General features: G+C 33.4%; 1 protein-coding gene across 7 annotated transcripts in view; it reads right to left on the bottom strand.

Annotated features, from left to right (window-relative positions):
- The window catches only part of PHF20L1 (PHD finger protein 20 like 1), a 74100-nt gene that overhangs the window by 41822 nt on the left and 14653 nt on the right, over positions 1–17625 (bottom strand). For 4 of the 7 annotated variants that reach the window (XM_030794993.1, XM_030794996.1, XM_030794995.1 and 1 more), the window contains exons 3-7: positions 13040–13211; positions 12803–12887; positions 8809–8897; positions 3628–3841; positions 2927–3052 (exon numbers count right to left, since the gene is read on the bottom strand). In XM_030794993.1, the coding sequence (XP_030650853.1) occupies positions 2927–3052; positions 3628–3841; positions 8809–8897; positions 12803–12887; positions 13040–13211 (686 nt within the window). Of the gene's footprint in view, positions 1–2926; positions 3056–3627; positions 3842–8496; positions 8575–8808; positions 8898–12802; positions 12888–13039; positions 13212–17625 lie in introns of all 7 variants that reach the window. The other 3 variants (XM_030794991.1, XM_030794992.1, XM_030794990.1) reach the window with 2 other exon arrangements.

Here is a 17625-nt window from a genome sequence, read left to right as displayed (position 1 = left end):
AAGAGTAAAGTGATTACATTCTTGGTTTACTTTTCATCTAGGTATTTCAAAACACCATCTTCTTTCTGGGACTAAGAATCAAATATTCTTGATATTATTATCAATAACATACTACTGGTCAATTCAAATTTCAGGATTTTTTAAACTTTTTAAATTCCTAAGTTACAGAAACACACCTAAGCTAGCTGAAATTCCAGGAACTCTTAGAGCCTATTAGAAACAGATCATGCACCAACAGCTCATGTTGTTTTCCTTTATTCCCTTGACATTCTGTAGTTTAAAGTCTACTCAAATTCAATTTGTTTGTGACTTTGTTCCAAAAGTATGGACTACTAGTTTTCTAAGTAAAACTGTTTATTTCAAATCAGTATGCATAAGCCATATAATAATAGTTATCAATAAGGTACATTACATAATGAAAAATATGAACTGGGAAGTTGTGTGTGTGTATATATATTGCACAGTATATGCAATATGTATATATCTACATACATGAAATATGTGTATGTGTATATATGGAAATATATACGTATATATGTATGTATATATGTGTGTATATATGTATATACATATATACATATTCCATATACTGTGCAACTATATTGTCAATGTCTACCTATTTGGAATCTCTGAAAAAAGCCATCCTTTTAACACTCTCTATACAGAAATAGGGTTTAAAATCATCACATGGTGTGTATGTGGCAAAGTGAATAGAAAGAATGATAAATATATGAATTAAAGTTATCCAATAACTGGTCCACGTATTTAAGTTAGAACTCTTTAAAAAAATAATAAAATAGAGTGGAGAGAAATACATCAGAGCAGGCTGCTATGATCCCAGCCCCAATCCTCTCAGTAGTAAAAGGACAAAAAGACACATACAGATGAGCTTGATGAATTTAAAATATACCATAATGCCATAACAAAATTACTATTTTATATTAGTTCTCATTTATCTTTATAAAGTATAAATGAAATTTACTGTAAAAAGGCAAGCCTGAATTTCAACTATTGAAGACAATCTTACAATATCTACTGTCTTTTTGCATGACATAGTCGCAACATGAAATCAGAAATAGATGTAGAAAGATGAACTATTAAAAAGGTTATCACACACTTAAATTCTCTAAGTAAATAAAGAGAAAAGATCATAATGGTTTCACATTCATAAAATCTTATGCTCTGCTGCTGCTGTCAAACTGTAACTTATTCACTTGAGACTCCCAAGGGAAAGTGAAGAGAAAATCCCACTGGGGAAGGGAAGGGTGTTACTAAGCAACCAGTATTACAAACTTGAGGCACATGGTAAAATGGTACTTTTTTTCCCCACTACTGTCTTTTCAAGGCCATAGAGAAATAATGCATCATTGTGGGCTCAGCTGAGTTTTTGTGTTGTAGTTTTTTGGGTTTTTTTACTTCTTTAAACGTTGAGCTTCAATCTCCCAGTAAGGCATATGTAAGAGTATATTGATTGAAACTATTAAAAGCAGGTTATCCAAATTGAAGGAAAAAAAGCATGATGCTGGAAAGCTGGCAGTTGTATCATGTCAGTGTCATCTCCGTCTTCTTTGATCTCGACTCTTCCAATAGTGTTGTTTCAATCTTTGTATCACAGGAGTTAGAAACACTATTCCACTTCTGCCCAGCACATAGCACTGGGTTCCATATTTTAAGGCAAAACTGAAGTCTCATGCCATAAGAACAAACACTTAGAGAACATTTGGCTTTCTCCAAGATTAATAGTTTACAAGGAAAAGGTGTAACAGGTTAATTGATTTAAAATATTTCCTCTCCTGGGGCCAAATATATCCTTTATCAGAGACAGGCATGAAAATAATATATACAAATGGAAAGAGACTAAATATTCTCACCTGCTAAAACCAATTATAATCACTTAGATGAACAATATAAATGAAACGGTGGTTCTAAACAACCCTCAGCTCCAGAGTCACCTTTCAGTTAGCTTCCTCTCTTCAGAAAATGGTCAAAATGTTTAGTTTACATTTATTCCTAAATCTGACTGTGAAATCAAGCTTCTTCAAGTTGAAGCCAACAAAGGTTTATACAGCTTTATTAGGCCAAAGGCACTAAAAAAAGGTTCTGTCCATTTAATAAGAACATATGACTAAATCATGAAGGTATTTAAACTCCCCTTTTAACATATACTCAGAAAAGGTAAATATGTTCACAATTTCTTTTGAAGACTAGAATCACTAGGCTGAATAGACTATGGAAATGGCAGGATGTAGTATGACTGGCCCCAATTCTAATCCTTCAATCCCCTCTTCCATGAACACGAACCAGGCTAGAATTCTGAGTGTTTTCTAACAGCCTAACACTGCTATTTCCTAAACTAAACTACAAGAAATCATATGGAAATAAATAAGCCCAGATTCCTGTGACCAACTTGAAGAGTAGAAATTAAAAAAAAAAAAATTTACAGAAATACTTTCACATCAGAAATTCAGAAATTAACAGATTCAGGAAGTAAATGTAAGTCAGACAGTCATCTTTCCAACTATATATGGCACCATCCTTAAGTAAGATTGGTCAAGTAGAAGAATGTATAAAAAATTAAAAATGTGAGAAACTGTGTCACCGTAAGTTGACACAATAATTCTTCTAGGAACTACTACTACCACCAATGTAATTTAAAAATGACTGAGCTTTGTAGCATTTGTCCTTATCAACCCTCACAACATCCCTGTGAGGTAGGTAGAAGATATGTGGTATTTTTCACATTTTACAACAGAAAAAGCTGACAGTGTTGAAAGACATTGACCTTGAAGAACCACAAAGTAACTGTCTTTGTTATTAACAGGTCCATGACACTAAACCGAAACCACTTTACTTCATTAAAAATAAATTACTCTAAAATTAAACCTTCCATTTCCCCCCCTCAAAAAAAAAAATCATTGTAGTTTACCAGTAATCTTGTTAAGTCGAGCTCTCTTTGCCTGAAATGAGTTGCCTTGATTATTTTTCCTCTTGTTTGATAATGTGCTCTCTGGCTGTGGAAAGACCATCTTTGGAACGTTCTCTACATGAAGTCCTACTTTCAATAGAACACATATATGAGAGTTTATCTAGAATCCAAATTAAAACACATGATTTTTTAATAGCAAAATAGTAAAAATGCTTTGCACATTAGTTTTTTTAATCTACTACTTGATACAGACCTTTGAAAAACACAAATCCCTCCAGACTAATATATTAGAAATAAAAGACTACTAAAGCAGTTATTCTTAAAGAAAAGCAGGAAGAAAATGACTTACTGCTTTTTCCATATTACATATTGAAGCATACACAGAAGCATTTAAAAGGTTGAAGAAAAAACAAAAGAAAAAATCTCAAACAAAAACCTGCTATCAAGAAGTTACAAATCAAAATCTCAACCTATTTCTATTCAAGAATACTGACGGCATCCAATATCAAGTAACCCATACTAGACTATTACGTTTCAGGTCTAACTGTAAGATGCTAAAAAAGTTAGCCATCATATTATGCTAGGGACAAAAGCCTAAAAATTTAATTATACATTCAAAATCAAAGGAAGCCAAGGGATTTGACTTTACTACATGAGTTTACCAGTGTCATAAGGAATTAACGTAAGAATGTATTTTGTACCAAATGTTTCACTAGATGTAGGCAGATCTTCCTTCTTCTCTACGTCTGGTGTGGCTATACAAGTTGAAGTTTCTTCCTTCTTTGAAGGTACTTTAAACCACTTTCTCTCATCTTTATCCTTATCTTTATTGCTGTTAGCGCTGGTTCGAGGTTTACTCCCTGTTTTGTTCTTGGCTGCAGCTGCAGCAGCTGCTTTGACTAAAGCTATCCAATCCTCCAAAGGAAAAACACAAAACATGTGAAGTATTAAAATTAATTAAAATGTAATTACACTAATAAAAATGTGTCACATTTTCAAAGCTACTTTCACATGTAACTACACAAACATAATATAGAGATAACAATATTTACATGATAGCTGAACATGGTAGGTTATCAAATTTAATAATCAAATGAGTTAGACTGTATAACCTCTCATAAAACAGGAAGCATATTCAGTAACAGGTATTCCATGGATATATTTTCACGGGAATAAAATCTAAAATAGCAGAGGAAACCTATGGCAGATATGGAATACTACATGACATTCTACCTTAGTATTTTAGGGCTCAAATGTTGCACTCCTTCTCTTTCTCATAAGAATATATGAGACAAAGGACTATAAAAGAAGGGAAAAATGCTATCTTGCGGTTCTACAAAGATTAAAAACAGTGTACTCCCACCTACCAAATTGCTGTTCCTTATTAGGAAAAATGTAACATTCAAATTATAGTCAATCTCATAGAAATTAAGAAAGGTATGATTTTTATTATTTTCTAAAGCTATGAAGTTCAGATAGCAATTTATCACAACAGCTTAATAATACTGATGAAGAAGAAAAAAGCTCCATTGACCAAGGTAAAGCATTAACTGTCAAAACTCCACATTATCTCCCTATACAACATCCTAGGTCTCTGGTACCATTCTTCTGAGGTACAAGTATTTATTTTTCCTGTGTTAATTTAGTTTGTTGCAAAATACATTTTACTATTGTATTTTAACTAAAAATGCTTATTATAAAAAAATATAAAAAGGTGTAAGGAAGTATAAAGTGGTCCTAACATTTTAATTTTCACAATCAAAATGTTTTTAAAACAAATATTTTAAAACAAATACAAATATCTCTACAAAGTGAATCTGCCGAGACCACTAAGCTCTGTCAAACAGACTACCCGTTCAGATTTACTCAAAATACTTTAAATCCCTAGTCCAAGCAACTAAAAATTTCACAACATCAAATGAATTTAATTCACGGTTTACATTAACAAATATAAGCAAAATACGTTAATAAAATTAAGCAATGAACGATGTAGATTAACACTGCCTTAAAAATATATGGTGAAAGCAATAAGCCATTAAAAAAAAACAAAATCTGTATTTCTCTTTCTCTCATGATTGAAATTAACTGAAAACATCATGTGATTGCACTTAACACATTCAATCAACAATTTTCTATTGAATACCGTGTCCTATATGCCAGGTACTAGCCTAAGCATTCAAGAGACTGCAACTGATAAAGGACTGGTCCTGGCCATAAGGAATTCACAGGTAAATACAATTAGCTATAAGCCGTGACAGGAGATGTACTAGAGAAATAAACAAAATACTATAGAACAGAAAAGAAAAGATTGATTTTGACTGAAGAGAAAGACTAATGCAAAGCTTCAGGGAAAATGATAGATGAGCTGAACCCTAAACATAAGTAGGAATTTGCTAGGGAAAGGGGTAGTGGAAAAAGAGAAAAGGCTACTCCAAGCAAAAGGAAAAACATTAAACAAAGGCCAGGAGTAAAAGTGTACAGAAAAGTGAAAGAGCGATGAAAGGTTCAAGGAGCAATATGGGCAGCTAAAAGCAGTATGGCTAAGTTGAGCTTTCAGACTAACATTTAAGCAGTAAGAAAAGAAAGCACCATCAATGAAAAAGAAAAAAAAAAAGGATTGAGAGAGAACAATCAACAAAGTGGGAAGAGAAACAAGAGTAAGTACAATCAGACAACCAAAAGGAAAGTGTTATATGCCACAGAGATCATACGTTTGCAGACCTATTAAGAGTAGAGCATTTAATCCTGGGTTCCACATTGTGGGGAAAATTTTAAGTTGTCAGACTTGCTGGAAAATGTCAGAAGTAATATCCATCCCAAGTTGTTTTCTACCTCCAATAAAGAAAAAACTAAAAAGAGAATCATACTGCACCTTTTAAAATTTAAATGTTTTTTCAATGCTTTTTAATCATATGACTTGCATGGGAATCACTGTAGCTCTGTGATTAAAGAATTTTCCCATTGTTTTGCTCTTTTATTTTTATGCTGAGTTCTATTTTGTGTTTGCTTTTATGTTTAGTTATACAAATTTATGGGATACATGTGAAATTTTGTTACATGTATATAATTAGTAGTGATCAATTCAGTGTATTTAGGGTGTCCCTCACTCAAATATAATACATTTTTATTAACTATAGTCACTCTACTCTGCTATCAAACACTGAATTTATTCCTTCTATAGAAAAGCTTCATTGTTAAAAATAACTGAAGTGTGATCTTTCCATGAACTATAACTAATAATGATGTTTTCGAGCTCTTTGTAGATAACATAATAGAATACTGCACTAAAAAGGGCACTGTGGGTTAAAAGAATCACTTTGCACAGAATGAGTAAAATTTTAAGTCACTCAATTCTCTAAGTTCTGAATTCTTCAAATGTGAAACAGAAATATTAGCCATATCTATGTCAAAGGATCTACTATGAGAATCCAACGAAACAAGGCACATAAAAAAATGTTTGTAAATATTAATAGCAAAGGACCTATAAGCCAATCATTAACACTAGTGAGTCACAATGTATATTTTGTATCAGCACGCCCTCAGGAAGAAGAAATGAGAGGAAAGGCAAGTACTTCTGTTACAAGCTTCCAAATTAAAAATATAATGGCTCAATCTCTCACCCTGTAATTACTACTGCTCTTATTAGGGTAGAAAACCAGAAGGAACAAGGAGGTATCTCATAAGATGAAGGAATCAATCCCCCTCCTATCATATATGTCAGTTTCATAGCTATTTATGTATCAACACTACCATTCCACACAAAATTATGTGGAAGAAGAAAAAACTGTAGGTAGGGAGAAAAACAGGGGATCTTATTTTGGGCTGATAACATGTCTACCATTACCTTCTTTCCCAGTGAGAAAAATGTCTACAAATACAGTGTTAGAAGGGCTACAGCTCACATTGTACCCACTATAATATTAAAAGCTCTTTAAAGTGCTCAAGCTAACCTCTTAATGCAAAGCAGAAGTTTATCCAGTATTAACCAACTGGTTCAAAGTCAAAAACAACAGAATTAAGACTTATTTAGGCTTAAGAATATTCATCACTTTGAAGGTTTGCATATACAAAAGTGTTATTAATGTCACATTTTAGACAGGTTCAGGAAGAGCATTTCCACAGTGCATTAATTTGATGCACTACTCATTGCTAGCTTAATTTAAAAATTAACTTTCTAAAGAAATTCTCAAAGTACTCAAAATTTAGAAGATATTATGCAAGATAGGCCCTCCCTTAGCTTTGCCCAAATAACACCTGATTTAGCATATTTCTTTGATGAAGGCAAGTCAAAAGCTTGTTGGGAAAAAGCAACTCATAAAATGAGAGTCATTTCTAAAACACAATTCTACAAATATTGTTAATGTTTCTGTAATTAAGAATTATAAAGAAAAAATGAAAAATTAAAAGAAATATACTACTACCCAAATATTATTTCAGTTGTTTTGTATCTTGGCACTGATCTTAATGTTATAATGTATCATAGTGTGACTAAAGAATCACTACTTATTAAAAACAAACATCCATAACATCCAATAAATTTAATTTTTACAAGCTGTAATTTTACCACAAACCAAATTGGCTCAGTGTCCCACTTTGAAAAAAACAAAGTTTTAAGGCAATAATATTAATGTCAATTCATGAACATCTGATCAACCAGAATAACAAAACAATTGTTTTAAAGCAAAAAAAAAAAAAAAAAAAAAAAAATGAGACTTTTGTTTAAGCAGGTATATACAATGTTCCCAACCATTTAATCAATCTGTGTAGTAACCAAGAAATCACACCACTGAATGCTTAAAAGAACACTTTATTTATACATACATGTGGGAAGACACAAAGCCACTTCCTGATCAAAGGCATTTTCAATTGCATTTACATATTAATTAGAGGAAATCTGCTTGCTAATCATTTCATAACTAAATTTTTGAAAACCAGGCAATTTAAAACAATCACACTTATTTCTTCATGAATAATTTTTTTAATGTGGTAGATACACATTTCTAGAGCACTAAATGTTTACACTTGACTGAAGCTGACCAGGTAATTTCAATACATTTCAGAATGACAGTTTTCACCGCATGGCATGGAACAAATACGTAGCACATTTCCATATTAGACATTTTTACACACTACTTTCAATTTCTTAAAATTAATTGTAGGTCCAGGTGCTGAAAATCCCAAATAACAGCAGAATAGAAAAGAAAATATTTTAAATTTCTAATGGCACCTTTCTTTCCAGTATTTCAGAAAACACAGCCAACAAATGGAATTGTGGTTTTTACCTCCACCCAAGATTCTCCTTCCAATGCTTACCATCCATTCTTGCTTTGAGCAGTGACAAAGCATACAATACACTGCTTCCATCATATGACTCAGAGAGCCCTATCTGAAACAGCCTACAGAGTGTCAGGTAAGCGCCTTTTAAAGGAAGATGAATGACTATGATTTGTAGAAGGAAAGAAGAAGATAAGAACTCAATGTAAATTTTTATATTAAAAATTTTTAACTTTCTAAATGACATTATATACCAGGAAAAACAAAACAAAATTTAAAAAAAAAAAGGCACTCACCTCACTTCCCATAGACTGGTTACACGATCCAGCTGGGTCGATAGGACAACACCAGCTTAGTGGATGCTGGGATTTCACCTGGAACAGAAACTAGTGACCTATAACTTTAGCAGGTCTAAACCAAAGAAGCAAAAATCAAATGTATAATTTATTTTACAGTCTAAGCTTCCTTTTCTTGCTGCTATTTGGGGCTATCAGCACATAACCCTACAATTAGTTCATTTAAAAAAAATATATGTATAAATATATTTTGATCAGTCACCATTCAAGAAGATATCCCTTTGGGTAGCTAGGAATACTGAACACTCTTACCTGCCCCTTAGCATCCTCAGGCATGGCTTTAATGTGCATTCTTTTTAAACAACGAATTACTCCATCATAAAACTGAACTGTAAATGTTCCTGAAACAGGAGCAAGTCAGAATCATTAGAAAATATAATTCAAGTTTACAGCAACACTTGAAATCTAATAAGTAGTGACTTGTATAGATAAATACTTTAGGAATGCAAAAACTACAAATGCTCCTGTTAAGGACTCCATCAAGTTTACTTTCTCCCTCCCTCTAAAAACAACTCTGAACTCCTGTTTCCCCTAACAAGTACACAAATTAAGTCTTGATAAGTTAGTTCCATGTAATTCTGATTTTTACTAAGAAATTTTATAATTTTGAGTAATTTAAATGTTTAGACTCATAACATAGTTGACAAAAGTGAAATCCTTACAAAAATATATTTCCATAGGCATTACCATTTGCTCTTTGAATGTTTCTTTCAAAAGAAGTAATACAGGGAAGGAGATGATATGCAAAAAAGATCATTTGCCCTGGAAAGGATTATTCCTTGAGCAATAACAACAAACTGGAAAATAAGAATTGTAGTTCCAGACTTTAAAGCTAGAAAATGTTTTACAAATCATCTAGATAAAAGTCTTCATAAGTAGCTCAGAACACTGAACTCTAGAGGAAGGCTAAATGCTACCCCCAATGGCATTCACCTAAGTGGCAGGCAGCACAGCCATAATTAATACTTCTGATCTCGTCTAGTCATCCATGTCTTTCCCACAAACTCATTCTACTTGAAGGACTCAAGATTTTGTCTATTATGAAGCATATTCACTTTTTGTTACAGACCCCATGCTTTCGAGTCAATATAAGCCAGTACTATTAGAAGATATATAAATTATGTATAATGCCTACTTAAGGAAATCCAAATGTTTTCCTGTCATTTCCTAGATAAATGTTCTTCCACCATTTCCCCAATGAAGGCAGAGTCCCACTTTAAGTAAACAGATACTTGGTCTTTATAAAAGAATTATAAACAAGAAATGTGACAATCATTACTAATGTCCTTGGGGTTGGCACCAAAGTCAATAATATATATGTGCAAAGGTTTTTTTTTTTTTGGGGTACTTTGAATAACACCATTTGATTTTATATCTTTCTATAATTAGCATAACGTTGAATTTCACAGATATAAAGAATTAAATTCAAGTTATGCAAACAACCGATCAGGCGAATAGCAAGGATGTAAAGACACTGGAAAAATTTTGAGAATGCCAAACTCTGTGTACACCTTGCACTCCCATCTTTCCAGCAACTTTCTGTCTTCCTTCTTCAATACAGCATTCCAGAAAAACTCAGCTTGCACACCAGGCCATCTGGGCATTAATACCTCTCTGCCTTTGCTCATGCTATTTCCTCTGTTGTGATGCCTTTCTCCTTTCCTTATGTCTATCTAAACCCCAGTCCACTCTTCAAGTACCATTCCCAAGATGAAAACTTCCCCAATGACTCCAGTACACACTGACTGGTCCCTTTTCTTCACTTCTATATGCATTATTACAAATGCCTAAATGTTCACAATTGTTCATTTTGTTTTGCTCTTACACTGAATGGACAGCTTCTTTTGCCCTTCTGATTTTTGTCAAGGTGGGGAGGGGGCAGGCCTATCCACCACTTGGGGCATACAGAAATCACAAAATTAATACCTTTCAGAAAACAAATAGTATCTGCCAATATTTCACTATGTGTTCACTGAAACTACTCTTGAAATGCCAGGGATCACAATCAGTATCATCACTCTTCCACTAAGGTAAGCTGAATTTTCTATGTTAAATGCCTGTAGATGAAAGGGATAGAATAAAGAATGAGGGTGGTTTTGTTCTGAGTGTGTGTGCTATGTGTGTACTTGCATCTGCACACACACAGGGAACTTTAAGCATGGAACGAAGGTCCCAAAGCTCTTAAAAGAAACTGTTATGAATTAATGTAGAGGGCAATGACTATTTAATTTTACTTTGTTTTGGGTACATCTTATTACCCAACAGAAGAGATTTTACTTCTTCCTTTACTTCCACAAATTGTTACTGACTATCTACTATGTGCTAGGCTCTGGACTAGACACTCGGAAGCCAATGTGAATAAGACTTGGGAATGTAAACTCCATAACACAGCTCCACAGAAGTGTAAGTGAACAGGGAAATACAGGCCCCACTAGAAAAGAACTGAGATGTCTCTCAACTCTTGCTGTAGGGGTAACCAGTGGTAAGAAAACTATAGCCATATTCATGATTTCAATTCATTAAAACAATACATTGGATTAAGGTCTTTATGAAGTTATATCATGATTTCTAGCTAGACTACTATGATTTATTTTTTCACACCTAACATTCCTTAATATATCTGTTTTCCTCTTCTATCTTCTCTTACCTCCTATTTTCTCTCAAGTTTGTTGTTAGATTAAATCCTCAGCTTAAAAACCTCTTCCACGGCTCCCACCACCTCCAAATAAAATTCTAATTCTTTAGCAAGATTACATGACACTTCATATACCAATCTTTGCCTTTCTCTCCAACCTGTACTCTAGCTATTCTATCACCTTTAAATGAATCTCATTCTAAGCAACCTGCAGTTCCTTAAAATGACATGGCATGCCTCTCCCACTTATGTTCCACATATTTCTTCCACCAGAAAAGCCTTTTGATCACTACTTTAGCTAACTTAGTTGTCTTTCAAGACTCAGTTTAAAGGAAATGTCCCCTTACTTAGATTAAATGCCCTTCTTGCCAAGAAGCTGTCACTCAATGTTTGTTTCTTTAGTAATAACAATGAATACAGAAATCCCCCTTATCCGCGATTTCGCTTTCCACAGTTGCAGTCAACCGCGGTCTGAAAAGGAGTGAGTACAGCACAATAAGATACTTTGCAAGAGAGAGACAAGAGAGAGTGAGAGAGAGAGGAAGGAAGAAAGAGAGAGACCACATTCATATAACTTTTATTACAATATACTGTTTGATTATTCTATTATTGTTAACGTCTTACTGTGCCTAATTTATAAATTAAACTTTATCATTCATATACATGTACAGTATAGGAAAAAACATAGTATATATAGGGTTCAGTAGTTTCCCAAGTTTCAAGTACCCACTGAGGGTCTTGGAAAGTATCCCCCGTGGATAAGGAAGGACTACTGTAAGTGGTCAAGTTTAAGAAATAACTTTGGTAGAAAATTAATGTATTACCGAATTTAAAAAACACGTGCAAGTATTCCAAAACTTTTTTAAATGAGAAATTTAAATAAAATATTCAGGTATGTTTTCAATAATAATTTAATTATTAATTCTCACAACTTTCCAAATTAATCAGCATATGAATTCTGTTTTAAATTAATAATCTGTCCAATAGATTTCCCAGTCTTATGCAACACTAACACGCCTAATTTCTGTGTTACTTTCAACGTTTTTGATTACTTAAGTAACTCTGGCTCAGTATCTAATATTCTAACAAATGTCCACAAAAAGCTACTAGAAAATTAACTCAATTATCTGTAAAAAATAATGATAGGACAGCAGGGAGAGACACAATAAAGGAAATCCTCAAATTGGTAAAAATTCCATACTCTTTCCTCAGAAAATATCCTATGTATTTCACTTGTGGATTGAACTGATTTGAATTCCCCTAAATCTTTAACCTTTCCTCACACTCTTGGGTAGATGCTTATAAGTATAACTTGGCCACAAACTAGAAACAGAGAAGTAGAAATAAAATGCATATAATATAAGCCTGTGAATTGAAAGTTGAAAAATGTTAACCAACTATTTTTGTCCACTAATTTAAACACTACTTAGGTAGCAAACCATATAGCATTTTATTCTCAACAAGATATAACAAATCAAATGCTCCCGAAAAAGAATACTTACAGAAAATATAAACGTAATGATTACATAACATACACTAATTAAAATTTAAAATACAGTGAAATTTTACTATTAGTCTAATTTTAAGTCTCAGATCATTTCAAACACATACCTTCTTTGTTAATTGCTTCAATCTTGGCAGGGTAATAGCGACAGTCTGTCCAACGAGCCAGAACTTCTTCTCCAGCTTTAAAATCCTATTTTAAACAACTTTTAAGATCAATTCCATGTATATTAAATAAGCATTTCTTAACAAAAACAGGCTTTTGTATAATTTAACAGAATCCTTTTAAAATATGTCATTACATAGCTGGCAAAACTAGCAAATAGAAAAAAACTTGCTACTTACAAAGAAATCTTCCTCATCTTTAAGCCCTTCTTTTCTTAGTGCTGGTCTCTCAAGGGGTCGCAATCTATTGCTATCCCAGTAAATCCACTCATCGTAACGATGACTCCAGCGCTCAAAATGGACCAACATCTTGCCCTCCTCATAGTCAATTTTTTCAATTCGTGATGGATACCTCAAAAATCAAAATGCTTCATATAAAGAGAAAATCCTTATATTTGTTTATACAAAGTATTATACATAGAAGATTTAGCTGAATGTTGCTTACCACTAAACCATGAAGAAAACAATAAATATGTCCATATTTTAAAACTAACCAAAAAACTCTGCTTTATTGTCTTTATAAACAATCATCCTCAAGATCTCAATAAACTCCTTGATATACTCCCAGTAGAAATATAAATGACTGCACTGTTTTGTGAAGTAATGTGGTAACATACATCAAGAACCTTAAAAATATTCCTACTTTCTGACCCAACAATTCCAATTCTGGAATTATATACAGAAAACATTATTTATAATAACAAATAAAGTGGAAACCATCTCAATATATGGTTGGAAAAACTGAAGATGGTCTACAGCTATACAAACAATGATATATCCACTGAATGAAATATTATGTAGTCACTGAATGTGGTGTTTACAAAGAATTTACAATGTGGGGAAAATGTAAAAAACAAGAACTCTATTTAGCATAAATATAAATATGTAAATTTTGTCTAGCAAAAAATACATCAGCATGTACACTGTCTTTATATGGCATAAGCTCACTTTAATTCTTATTTTTCTGCATTTATCAATATTTTATAAAGAGCAATAATGATGGTAAGGCTCAGTAAAACCTTAAATTTAAAAATATAAAGTATTTCATTGTTCTGTCTTCACATGTGATAATTCTGTAATTCCAAAATAGGAATTTGTTAACTTAAAACTTTTTACAAGGAAAGTTGCTTCGTCATTCTTAATGTACTGTATTAAAATGTTAACAGATGACTCAATTTTTTTAAAAGTATGATTAAATAACATTCAGAACTCAATAGCAGCACACAGTAGATGATTCAGCCATACAGTTTATCCCATATACTTCCTAGCTTTTGCTAAATTCAGAATCTTTGTTTTCCCCATGGAAAACTAGCTTTAAATATAAAGTACAATGGACTTTATATAACTTTGAAATGTAGGAACTGATTACTACCTACTTTATAGTTCAATCTTGCTATTCAGAGTTTTTCAGACATTTCAAGGATCATTCTCTGGTAGAGCTTCTTCAATCTTTGACATTCAACCCCACTTTGATCTAATGATATTGAGTTCTTGGATTTTCCTCAAGTATAGGTTGCTCTTTGTCAAGCATTCGTGCTATTCTCCATTCTTTCTTTCTGTCCGAGCCCTAAACGACCCTTCCCTTCCTTTGTATACAAATCACTGCAGACTTGGGTTAAACACAGAACTGCTTTGTGTGAAGACTTCCCTAACTCCCCGGCTCCTGCTGCTCTGACAGCACTCATCTCATTAGAGCTGTACATCATCTCTGCACAGGTTCTCAAACTGGGTGCTGCAGAACATTTATATCTCTTGGAACACTGATATGTATGGCACTAAAAAAAAAAAAAAGAAAAGAAAAAAGGGGCTTGTTGTCAAATAAGCTAGGGAATTACTGGATTAAAAAAAGTTAGGCTGCATTCTTCACTGAAAGACTTCTTGGTGCAGTCAACGAGATGGAAATAAAGCATTCAGTGTTACTAGATTCAAGAAAACATGTAACCCCTTTTATCATGAAAATGTATTAACATTTCTTGAGACAGCAAATAGCTAAGGAAGATGAGGTTAGAAATGCTACTCTGGCCTGTGAGCTTCTGGAGATAAATGAGTCATGTTTACTTTTGTAGTCCCCAGGACCTAGCACCATGACAGGACACAAAACTGCTACTCAGGGAATGTTTACAGGCGTAAGCAGCAGCTTTAAAGAAAGGCGGGAATGTCTGCAAGCCTAAGAAGCAGCTTTAAAGAAAGGCAATTTGCTCATTTCTTCAGAACTAAGAAGGCAGTTGACCCAATTATAGCCTTGTTAGATCTTAGTCTTTTGGGGGGAGTAAGTATAGGTGAGGGAAGACCTGTGTTAAAGGCATAAAAACAAGAAAACTTAGGAGATTAACATACTTCCTGAGGTGGTATGCCTACCCCACCCATTTGGAATCAATGCTGTAATACTCGTCTTTTGCAGTGTTGCTCTCGTTTTGTTTTTGTTGCTCTGGTTTTGTTTTTGTTGCCCTGGTTTTTAAAACATAAAAATTGTCAATAGCATTAAGAAAAACCTAGAACAAGGTTGTTCTTTATTTTTCAACATTCGCTAGCCACTGAAGTACTATAAAAAGATACTCTATCAATTGTAAAAATTGATAAGTTTCTCTCAAAACATAAAGCCTCTAATTTCATGTGCTTAATTTGTCCTGTCATTTACATTTTGAATAAAAAAATAAGGAGTTTATTCTTTAGGTTCCCTCATATTCTAAATGTATACAACTCTATATATATTTGAGACATTTCTCAAAGTGAGAATAGTCCACAGTAACAGAGTTAAACACATCTTTATTTTCACAACATGACTTAATTCAGTAAAGAATCAGTATCTAAGTGAGTTCAAATAATTTAAATCTGGATTGTATTTTAAAGCAACTTATGGTTTTTCTAAAATATTTTAAATTATTCTGGCTGAGATGCCTGATGCAACAACCAAAATGAAAATTATGTTTTGGGGATCCTCTTTAGGGTAGTCATAGCATGCTGTACTCTCTACATAAATAACTAGAAATCGGTATGTACAGTTGGGATGAAGGCCAAGAATTAAGTAAGTAACACAGATACCCAAGATTCTTCTCTATTTTAATTTTTATCGTGTTCACTAATCAAATTTTGAATCTTAAAGGTGTTAAAAATATTACCATTATCAAAAATGTCCAAATTTATGTTCATTCATTAAACATTTATTTGAACATCCAAGAAGACTAAGGCACTTCCTAGGCACTATTGGTACATAAAAAGGAAACGAAACAACTCGGCCAGGCATGGTGGCTCAAGCCTGTAATCCCAGGTGGGTGGATCACCTAAGGTCAGGAGTTTGAGACCAGCATGACCAACATGGAGAAACCCGGTCTCTAGTAAAAATACAAAATTTGCCAGGCATGGTGGCACATGCTTGTAATCCCAGCTACTCAGGAGGCTGAGGCAGGAGAATCGCTTGAACCCAGGAGGCAGAGGTTGCGGTGAGCCGAGATCGCACCATTGTACTGGGCAACAATAGCGAAACTCCATATCAAAAAAAAAAGGAAATAACTCCTATCACTGATGGGCTTAGCTTAGGGTCAGATTAGGAGAAAGAGAGAAGAATCAAAATATTTACTATCGCAGGTATGTCAGGCTCTGTGTTTTTTACTTATTGAGTGCCAACTGTTCTTTCTATATGTTTTCTCATTTGATCTTGGTAATCATCAAAGGTACTGAAAACATAGTGTACATTTAAGAGATGAAGACCTGTCCAAGAATACATATGGTGCAGCCAGCATTAAAAACCAAGACTAAGTGGCACAAAAGTCTGTACTCTATGCCAAAAGGAGAAACGGGATAAGGCCCATCTAAGTGCTTATTTCATACATAGTAAAACTGGTAAGTGTATACAAAAACTGTATATAAGATGCTTTAATAGGCCATAGAAAATCTGGGAATTTACTGAAGGTTCTTGGGAGACGTTACTTATATTAGACTTGCTAGGGGACATCTAGAATATAGACCTAATGAGCACAAACAAAGTGTATAATTTGAGCATAATTCATTTACTCAATGTTCACTTACTTAAAACCATCACATGACTCTGAGTTAGGCAAGCAGCCATGGAAGATTTCAAGATAAGTAGGATATGGTTATTTGTCCTCAAAGACCTCATGTTCAGAGATTGGAAGAGCATTTAAAGGAAAGAGTAACAGTCCTTTTGGCTAGACTACATGGTAAGTAGTAAAGCAGGTAAAGGAGACTAGTAAGACATCAGATGGGACTTGTTAGCCTGGTTGAAACTTGAAGGGCTTTGAAATTGCAAACTAATGAAACAACCCTTTATTCTACAGAAAACAGGGAGTGACTTAAAGTTTGTACTTAATTTGGTTACCAGTTACACCTCAAGAGGAAAAAAATCGTAACATCGAGATCTTTGCAATACACGTAAAATGCATTAAATGGTAATTTAACATATAGCTTTGCACAGTGAAGTTATTTCTAGCAGATGGCTCATAGTAATAATGTTTTGATACATACAGTGAAGAAAAAACGCTCAACACAAATGTATTCACAAATGCCTCTGTATACTGAACTACAATATTATTTTGATGCACTATTTATGTTTTATTCTAATTGACTGTGAATTAAACATAAGATTTTTCTGATTGAATTTGGAAGCTGTAGCGTTAATGTTGTTGTTTTGTCATTTTTTTAAAGGTTGAATCATAGGAAGCTGTTAAATTAAAGAATAGTGATTAGGCACAATCCCAGACATTTATGAGTAATTTGGAAAAATACTCAAGAAGTGGAAGACTTAAGTT

Source organism: Nomascus leucogenys, chromosome 16 (assembly GCF_006542625.1).
Source record: "Nomascus leucogenys isolate Asia chromosome 16, Asia_NLE_v1, whole genome shotgun sequence".
In the NCBI taxonomy this organism is placed as follows: Eukaryota; Metazoa; Chordata; class Mammalia; order Primates; family Hylobatidae; genus Nomascus; species Nomascus leucogenys.
Note: the sequence above shows the minus strand (reverse complement) of the source record. Positions and strands in the feature narration are given on the sequence as shown.